Below are 10,456 nucleotides of genomic sequence, written 5' to 3' on the forward strand. Positions count from 1 at the left end.
ATCGTTTCACTCGGAATCTAAAAAAAACTCACATCATTGCATAATCAATACATCCGCATCGCTGCGCTCGGAATCTACCGAACGAGTAACTAATTGACAATAATACCTACTTAACACACCTATAGTAAATAGAAATTAAACTTGTAAATTGTAATAAATAACAATAGATAACAATATACGATAATAAATTACGTAATTTTATACCTACTCACCGCGAGAACTACCTCCACACCGTGATTATTTATTCCGCGATTATCAAATGTGATATTGTTGACAACAATGTGTATAACTGTGTGTATACGTTTGGAAGCATGGTTTCTTATCATTTTGAATTCAATTCTGTTATCTATTGGTAATTCGACGATCGTGCATCGTTTTTGGCGATCGGCAGGTAGTCGTTGTCTGATATTTCTTCGTTGTTTTCATTGGATTCCGCGGATGATTTCGAAAACCGTCGAATGGAAACGGACGCTCACTCGATGGCGCAAGCACAACAGTATGCACAAGCTCCTCGGCCGACACAAACACAACCCGCTCCTCAACCAGGTACGTTTTATTGTCTACGATCACATCGGTCCAGACGTCCAGCCCGTATAGGCCTACAGAACAATGGACAGCGCATTCCACTCTGAACAATGCTAGGCGATCATATTATAACCGATAGAGTAAGAATACAATGCAGTGTAGGAGCCCGCTTAAAGCCCGCAGAGGAACTGGTATACATTTTACTGCTCTGTTTCTTTTCTCGCTCACCCCATATTGTAATCCCGACTTCTCTCTCCAAGCGCTGTCCATTAGTTTATAGGTGGTCTATGGTCTAGTCCGTTCTGTTCACGGTGTTGATCACCGGCGCAAAAGACTTCGGTCGTTCGACTTCAATACTTGATGGGACCACAATGTACCTGCCTGTAAGTCTAGTCTGCGGAGACATCAACCGTCCGCGTTGGTCATTGGTCTGGACTCTGATAATATAACATTATCTATAAACTTTGTCGCCGACGAACGGGTCTGTCGAAATCAACCGTTCGCCGGATCGTGGGTCAAAATATTTACAAAATTATATAAATTAGGTATCTAACCTATAAACATTTAAATTCGAATTTCTAAATGCCAACGAATAACGATATTAAAGATACATAGGTATTTAACGCCAAAAATTATACCTAATAATATTATTAAGAGTTATCCGACCGCAGGCCGCACACTGACTGTGACAAAGTGTCTGCAGCTCCTGCTTTAACATTTTGTTGTTTTCATTTTCATTTTTCTGTCGCAAATTTACTAAAACAATACATATTTAAAAAGGAATGTTATTTCATGAATTTAACTGTTGTATATTCTGGAGTAGTTGTATTTCTTTATCATAATCTTTATTTTCTTGATTTAAGCCAGAGAAATGCAACAAACCAGTGCACCGACGTCAGCTGATGCTTGTTTGAGTATAGTACACAGTTTGATGTGCCATCGACAGGGATGGGAAAGAGAAGGATTTGCCAAACGAGCCATTGAGTCACTGGTTAAAAAGTTAAAGGTAACTGTTGAATGGACAATTAAAATTAAATTTTACTATTACCTGAGCTGCCTGACGTAAGCTGTACATTTTTATAGATGAGATCTTATCTATAGGTATACTATTATGATAATAATATTCAATTCAATGTATTCCTATAATTGTGTTTATAAATAATGAACGTTTTATTAATTACTTAGGGAAAAAGAGATGAATTAGATAGTCTTATTCTAGCTATAACAACAAATGGTTCAAATCCAAGTAAATGTGTTACAATACAAAGAACATTAGACGGGCGGTTACAGGTGAGTGATTATATTTGAATTTTTTTCATATCTGAGAATTTGACAATTGAAAAATTGAGTTCATTTATACATTTTATTGAATAGCTATTTGTTATTAACAAAACCAAAGTGTTCTTGGTATTTGCAGATTATAATTATTATTTTAGAAATTAAATATCTCAAACATTAATTAATTACCTATTAGGCACATAAGTGGCGATTATTATTTATGATATAAATTTTATTTTGTTATAGATAGCTGGGCGTAAAGTTTTTCCGCATGTAATATATGCAAGAATCTGGCGATGGCCAGATTTACATAAAAATGAACTCAAGCACTTAAAGTATTGCCGATATGCTTTTGACTTAAAATGTGATTCTGTGTGTGTTAATCCATATCATTATGAACGTGTTGTGTCATCAAGCATAGGTAAATATTAATTATTTACTTATATTATTATGATTATTTATTATCTGTAATAACTATTTAGATTTAAGTGGTCTAACGCTACACAGTGATACATCTACTAATAGTTCTGGCCAAATAATCAGCCAAAGAGATGAGTATACAGCTGCCGGTGGAGTAATGTCTTCGTCGCCAACTGGTTCTAGTCAAGTTGGCAGTTTCAATATGAACAGTGATGTATCTGGAAACAGCCCGTCTGTGACTGTACAACATCACTTACCTCTTTTATATCACCAAACAAATCCAGCCACTGATGTTTCCCAACAATCGACCGTTTCTCAAGCTACCGGTAAGAATTAATTGTGAAAATATATTTAAATTCTTAAAATATTAATTGCATGGTAATGATAGGATAATATTTTCTATGTTATTTCCAATTATTTAGATTTGAGATGAATTATTTTATGTTTTAGAATTTTATTATAGTAGAACATAATTATTTGTAGGAGATATTGGTTTGTTTCGGCCCACACTACAGCAGCAACAATGTTCTAGTAATCAAATTGGTATAAATTCTCAAGTACAGGTTAAGACTGAATCATGTGACAATTGGATGCCGAGTACATCATCACATACACTTCCCAACAGTAAGTTGCTTAACTAATAGTATGTTAACTTGGGTTCTGAAATATCCTCATATAATATGTTATAATATTATAAAATAATAATACATATTTATGAAAATTAATTTATGAAAGATAGCTATTTATTTATTTATTTATTTATTTTTGTATTAAGGTACAATTTTGGCTATATTTTAAAATTGTAAATTTATCATTTACATTTAATACATGTAATTTTTAATTATTTAACTGCTTATATCAGAGGTATTCAAACTTTTTCATCCCAAGGCTCCTTTGAGTCTTCACAAAATGTTGACGGCTCCCAAATTAAAAATGAATGATAATTTAACTCGCGACTAATACTGCCAAACACGACATACGCATTGATGATTTAACGATGGCAGTTGATGGTATCGCTGTCGCTATTGCGACTTACGCGATCAATTAAAGCTATACTTAGCGAATGATTATAGTAGAGTGTAGACTGTAGACAATCCAACGTTTCCCAACCGGTGTGCCTCAATGATAATAAAAAACGTTTTTCGTAAAAATATTTTAAAATATTTATTGGTTTTCAATTATATGACGTGGCTCCCTTCGATAACTCTCACGACGCCCCTGGGAGCCGCGACGCACAGTTTGAATACCTCTGGTTTATATTATAAAAGTGTCATAACTTAATTCAGATTTTAAATATCAATTCAATAGTGAAGCCAAAACCATCAGCTATATTTTTAAAAATAATTCAACAATTATTGATGCTTATAATGACAAATTGTATTCTACTCAATACTTGTACAATTTTCCTTTATTTAATTATTTCTGTTATTTTTTTTTTTTATTGAAAATTTTTATCTGTTACAAATTATTTATTTATAATACTCAAAATATTATATATATTTTGATAATTTATTAAGGTAAATATAATAATAATTATTAGCTACATTTTTTCTTTATCATTTTTTTTTTCTAGTCAATTAATATTGTATATAACATCTTCATTAAGTCATCAAAATGTTATCAAAAATAATTTTTCTTAAGGCTTTTAATTCATATTTTCTAATTTGCTTACATTATTTATCCTGTTGAATGTTTTGTATTATTATTTAGTTTGTTTGTTTTTGTAGTTAATAGTAAATACTAAATATTATTTAAACCGTAATTTAACACATTCACTGTGTGTCATATTTTTGTATACTTATCGTGACGCTAATAAAATTCTAGTTTTAAAAAAATTAAAATATCAGTGTGCAGTTTGCACTTGATTATGAAACAGCACTTATAGAAGATGCTGACAAAAAACTAAAAGTTTAATCGTAACGTTGATCAAATTATAGTCCATTAAATAACAAAGTACATGACACTAATTGGCATTATTCAGCATATGCGAACTATGTACAATGATGCCAATTGGTGTTTTATGCAGCGAATGTGTTAAATGTAGAACATAAACATTTTGAATATGCATATCTATATTAGTGGTATCTTACACTTTTGTGCCTAGTAAAGGGTGGATGAGTTAATTATTTTTGCTAATCTTACATATAAGTACTAATTTATAACCTTTTTTGCTATAGGACCACCAAACATGCCATTACAAAATCCAGGTATGTTCCAAGGACAAAAGGAAGACAATTTATGTAATTATATTATCCTTTAAAAAAAATTATTTGAAATAAACTGAATAATATTTTTATTTCACATACAGTACCTAGTCAAACAATGACACCACATGATTATCAAGGACCTTCAGCCCCAATGTCTGGTACAACAACAGATAATCGACCAGTACAAAGCACTCTTACTTATACACATTCAATGCAACCACCACATCCAATATTTTGTGAATATATTGAATATCTACCCTTTTAGAGTTATATTATATTTAAATATTTCTTGAATGTAATTAAATTGTTTTTCTAGGGGGAATGTCTGAAATGGGATCGAGTGGTTTATTATCATCTCAGCCAGCTCCTGAACATTGGTGTTTAATTGCTTACTTTGAATTAGATACTCAGGTTGGAGAAATGTTTAAGGTTTCATCTACTTGCCCTCATGTCACTGTTGATGGTTATGTTGATCCTTCTGGAAGTAATCGATTTTGTTTGGGTGCCCTTTGTAATGTTCAAAGGACAGAACAAAGTGAAAGAGCTAGGTAAAAATAAGTAACAATATTAGCTATTAGTGTAAGCTTGATATTTACAACATTAATAAATAATGGTCTCTTAAAGATTGCACATTGGGAAAGGTGTTCAACTAGATCTGATTGGAGAAGGAGATGTTTGGTTAAAATGTCAGAGTGATCATTCAGTTTTTGTGCAGTCATATTATTTAGATAGAGAAGCTGGCCGAGCACCTGGAGACGCAGTCCATAAAATTTATCCTCATGCATACATTAAAGTACGTGAAGTATATTTTGATAACCGAAGTATAATACATTTTTTGTTTTGTTTTTATTGATATGATATATGTTATAAATTATTTAGGTTTTTGATCTTAGACAGTGTTACAAGCAAATGTGTCAACAAGCTAAAACAGCTCAAAATGCAGTTGCTGCACAAGCAGCAGCAGTTGCAGGACACCTAGCAGGATCTAATGTTGTGGGAGGTGTTGCTCCAGCTATAAGTATGTGATTCTGTTATTCACTAAATATATTATAGCCTATCATAGAATTTATAATTACATTTTTAAACTTTTGTTAAAGGATTGAGTGCTACAGCAGGTATTGGAGTAGACGATTTAACAAGATTGTGCATATTAAGATTAAGTTTTGTAAAAGGCTGGGGTCCTGACTATCCACGAAGTACCATTAAAGAGACTCCATGCTGGATAGAAGTATGTAGTTCTAAAATGATTATATAAGGTTTAGTGTTAAAAAATAATATTATCGATGTTTAGGAGGTAAAAGGGCGTACACGCCAATATCCAAACTGTTCTGGAGAGCCGAAAAACAGATATTTTCATAATAACTGTGTTACAACCTTAGAACATCGTATAACACTTCGATTTGAGACTTAATATGATTTATAATGAGTTTTTAGGTATTATGTTATGATTAATTGTTCATAATCATAACATATTTGTGTATTTAAAGCCAATTAAAAAAAAAAAAATCACTTACGCCCCTTTTTCTGATTGTGGTCCTTACACCCCAAAGATGTTCTATTGACTATAAAGTATAATGGATAGTTTAATATTGTTATTTGTTTTACATTATTGATTAAATTCAATGAAGATTTGTAATTAAAGTATTTTGAAAATTGTAGATATAAACGCTTTTTACAGTGCTGACAAAACCACTAACAAAAATGATAAATTGATGTAACCGCCAACAATGACGCTTACGTATTATCAAGTTTCCTTGAATGCTGTTTACATCTTTTAATTGACGTTTACACCCAGTTTTTTCATTCCCACCAATTCTATGCTGTTTACGTCCACATATTAAAACATTGATTCTTGAATATATACAAATGATAACAATGTTTAGATTCGATTATCAATGTATAATAATGCCGTTTACAACAATATGCAAAAACATTGATTTTGAAAAAAGTGGCGTTTATGCCCTTTTACCTTCTAACCATCGATATAACAAACAACTCTAATTTGTATTTACAATTATTATAAGGTTCATTTACATCGGGCATTACAACTTTTGGATGAAGTGTTACACACAATACAAATAGATTCATCGAGAGCTTGACTTAACCGGAAACTCAAAATGTTCAAACCTAGTGACTAATAAGTAATGTTTAAGAAAAAATGGTTACTTTTCATGTTTTGTTATTTATCAAACATAACAGTTATACTACTAAAGGCCTTGGTAAAAATATGTTTTTCCTGTATACATTTATTTTATTTATTTTTTTTAACACAATTACTGTTTATAATCAAACAAGTCCTAAATATTTTTCAATTTCATAAATATTTAAGGTTACAATAAACTACCTTAAGTGTAAATAAACAGGTTTCCATTATTGTGAGTTGTGTCTATATTATATTTATGTCTGCGTTAATGCATAAAATTCCGTAATTCTATAAAATAACTAGTTGTTCTATAGAATTATGGGTACTTTCAGTTGATGTGTTGAATGAATCTAAAAAGACATACTTCAACTAGTTATTCTACATATTAACTAGATATTTTATAAACTAACAATAAGGGTTTAGTTAATGTATATAATACTATTATTTTATTTACATTGTTTTTAGTACAAAATACAAAAAAAATCAAATGTCAGTATTAAGTCAAACACACCCTACATTATAATATAAAATATAAATATTCATTTATTTCACGTCAATTTATTAAAACTATTAAAATCTTAAACAAATTACAAATAAAACTAAAAAATCAATAGTTATCAATAGTTTTTTATAGTATAATTATAAACTTATTCTGTTATTATAGTTACAATTATTGAATTATTATTTTTTTTACAATTTACAATTTATTTATTAGTACATAAACTTTTTGGATGGCATTTAGAGTTACAAAGTAAATTATATTTTAAACTTATGGACCGTTTTGTGGTCAACTTTTGTTGATATGTGAATTTGTAAAACCCTTAACTATTACTTAGTGATTGGGACTCATATGCCTTTCAAATTTTCATTACTTTGCACTTCTATCACATCATACTGGTATACTAATACCAATAATCTTGTGGAGATTCTTTTTTCCTGTTTAATTTCGTTACACTTCACTTATTAAAAAATCATATTTTCTTTCAGCAAAAACGTGCTGTTATTACGTTCTGTTGTATTTTTTATAATTTTTTAAATTTGGTTTTCATTATAAAGCACACTTATTAGTTATTACTACACTATACGACATTGAAAATGATCGAACTAACTAGTAGGTAGACTCGCGGTACACTGTCACACTAATAAGTCTAGTCTATGCCGGATTGTGTGGTTCAATATTATCTTATCTTATTATTTTTATTAATAAAATGACAACGGCAACAAATCTTGTATGTTATCAAATCCTGTCCCTGTCATATCTACCTAACAATATAAATTGCATACATTAACGAAAACTCAATCGGTATTCTTTATATTAAATTGTGTAATTTATATATTAACGTGCGCATTTAGGAATTTTACAGAATAACTAGTTATTTAATAAAATAATGTATTACATACATTACTGCCAAAGGTGGGCATTAACTAGTTAAAAAGTTAAAGTTAAGTTAAAAAGTTAATTTTTTAACTTTTTAACTTAACTAGTTAGTTTATTTTCTAATCAAATTATGAACTTAAATAGTTTAATTTACAGTTGAAATAACTTAGCTTTTCTCAGTTGATTTAAAAAAAATCCATCAAGTTAAAAACATATTGAAATTTTTTGTTTATACGTAAATATTACTATATCAGTATAAAATAAAAATAATCCAATACAAAAACACAAACATTTCTGTTCTTTTTCTTAATAACATAATTTTCTGTATATTCATATATTTTATTAAGTTGTAAATTATATATTATGCGGATTGCGATTATAAATGTAATTAAAAAATTAATAATTTTAAATTACAAATTGACAATTGTTAATATGTTTTAATGTTATATAACTTATATTATTCAATTGCTATATGATAAAAAATAATATATTTGTTAAATTATTAATTTGAGATGAGTATAGTTTAAATTAGTAAATAATAGTAAATTAAAAGTAAAAAGGTATACAGTGTAAATTATGATAAAAGCTTAATAAAATTGTTTTTTTATAATTTATAAAATATAAATTAGAAACTAAAAAGACACATTCACTATTTATGTAATTTACATACTAATAAAAAAAAAATAGATTAACTTTATTTTAAACTGAGTTAAATTAATATTTTTTTCTATATTAACTTTTAACTTATCGAGTTAAATTTATAATTTGTTAACTGTTAACTTTTAACTTATCTACTTTGTGTCCTCTTAACTTAACTTAACTTGAGTTAATTATTTTCATTACCTTTCCCACCTTTGATTACCGCTAAAATTTACATACAATTTGATTTTGAGCCATTGCTTTTTTTTCTTAAATTTATTTTATTTTACTAAAAAGTAAATATAAACATATTTTATACTCACATCTAAATACTCAATCCTATGTTGCTTGTTAAATTTATAGAAACCAGTAATTTTTATATTTATACATTTTAATAACTTCGAAAATTTAACAAATTAAAGCAAACCAACCGATACTGTTAATATTTTATGGATAGCCAGTTCTTACAAACTCCGGTTTAGAGGACGCTACACGGCCATTTGTTGTCTCTGTCTTATAAGTGCGTAACATATAAAATTTACAATCAGTAGATAACGTTTAAATCCATTAGTTTAAAAATTAGAGTGAATCAACCTTTTATGAAACTTGATGTTAAGAACATTAACTGTGTTTGTATGTGGGTTTTTTACAGTAGCTCAATTGTTTAGCAAGTTATGTGTATATAATATAGCGTAAATTAAAAATGCTCATAACACACTTAAAACAAAGTTGTTGTAAAAAAAACCACATACAAATACAGATAATGTTCTTACCATCAAGTTTCATAGTAGGTCGATCCACTCTAATTCTTAACTAACGGAGTTAAACGTGATCTGCTGAGAATTGCCCTTTGCTGTGATTACATTTTTTTATTCTTGTTTATTTTAATATAATTTTTATTATTTACACTGTAATCAACAGTGTTGAGTAAGTTACTTTTAAAATGTAATTAAGTTACTTTACTCGTTACTCAAATAAAATTACTTAGTACATTTTATAGTTGCTACTTATTAGTAGTAACTAATAAGTATTTTCAAATTGAACAGTTTTTGTACAACACTAAATTCTTTATAAAACTGTGTGTTATAAATCGCATATTTGTAGCTAATAGGAGCGTATAAGACTTAAGAGGACGTCACACTCGCACATGTTGTCTCCGTCTTACAAATGTACAACAAGGCAAAACCTATTTGGCGCGGGACAACTTTTCTCGCACCATATTTGTTGGAGAACAACCAAATTTTCACGACACGTAAAGAAGAACTTTATCTGTGCAACAGCATTTTTTTTTTTTTAATAGCACTATTCTATTATTATTTACAAGCAAATGAAAAAAAAAAAAATATTTAGAAGCAAATTACTACTAAGAATAAATAAGAAATAAAAAAGAAGAGACGTACGACAACACTTTTATAGTTTAATTATTTACTACTGTGTTCACTACCTACGCTCTTTGAAATTACCTCAGCGTGTTATTTTATATTAATTGCCTTATTAATTATATCGCCACACTATTGGAAACGTGTGCTATGTTATACGTATACAGGGTTCTGAATTTGAAATATTTCAAAATTGAAAATTTCACTGTTCTTGAAACATTTCAATGAAATCATGAAAAATATTTTTTTTTTCTTTTAAACATGTCCGGTTATAGATGATTAGAAATAATATATTGATTACACACTTAGAAATAAACTAAAACATATTATTTTTGTTGATTTATTATTACATAATTGTATATTCTGTATGTAGGTAGTGCTGAAAAATATTCCTGGCATTATTTTGAGAATAAAAACATTTTCTATATGAGTTTTAAAATATTGTTGTATGCGGACCGTCATCGATCTAAAAGATAATGGTTTGCAA

At 28.8% G+C, this 10,456-nt stretch overlaps 1 protein-coding gene across 1 annotated transcript; it reads left to right on the forward strand.

The window, feature by feature from the left end:
* The first annotated feature begins 340 nt into the window (after positions 1–340).
* Positions 341–6,809, forward strand: LOC100162614 (mothers against decapentaplegic homolog 4). Its single transcript, XM_001949637.5, has 13 exons — positions 341–546; positions 1,389–1,531; positions 1,711–1,815; positions 2,050–2,224; positions 2,286–2,549; positions 2,707–2,847; positions 4,401–4,463; positions 4,532–4,666; positions 4,747–4,978; positions 5,055–5,223; positions 5,310–5,448; positions 5,528–5,658; positions 6,455–6,809. The coding sequence occupies exons 1-13, from the start codon at positions 459–461 to the stop codon at positions 6,527–6,529; spliced, it is 1,860 nt and encodes a 619-aa protein (XP_001949672.2). The 5' UTR covers positions 341–458; the 3' UTR covers positions 6,530–6,809.
* Positions 6,810–10,456: the final 3,647 nt, after the last annotated feature.

This window comes from Acyrthosiphon pisum, chromosome X (assembly GCF_005508785.2).
Source record: "Acyrthosiphon pisum isolate AL4f chromosome X, pea_aphid_22Mar2018_4r6ur, whole genome shotgun sequence".
NCBI classification, from domain to species: Eukaryota; Metazoa; Arthropoda; class Insecta; order Hemiptera; family Aphididae; genus Acyrthosiphon; species Acyrthosiphon pisum.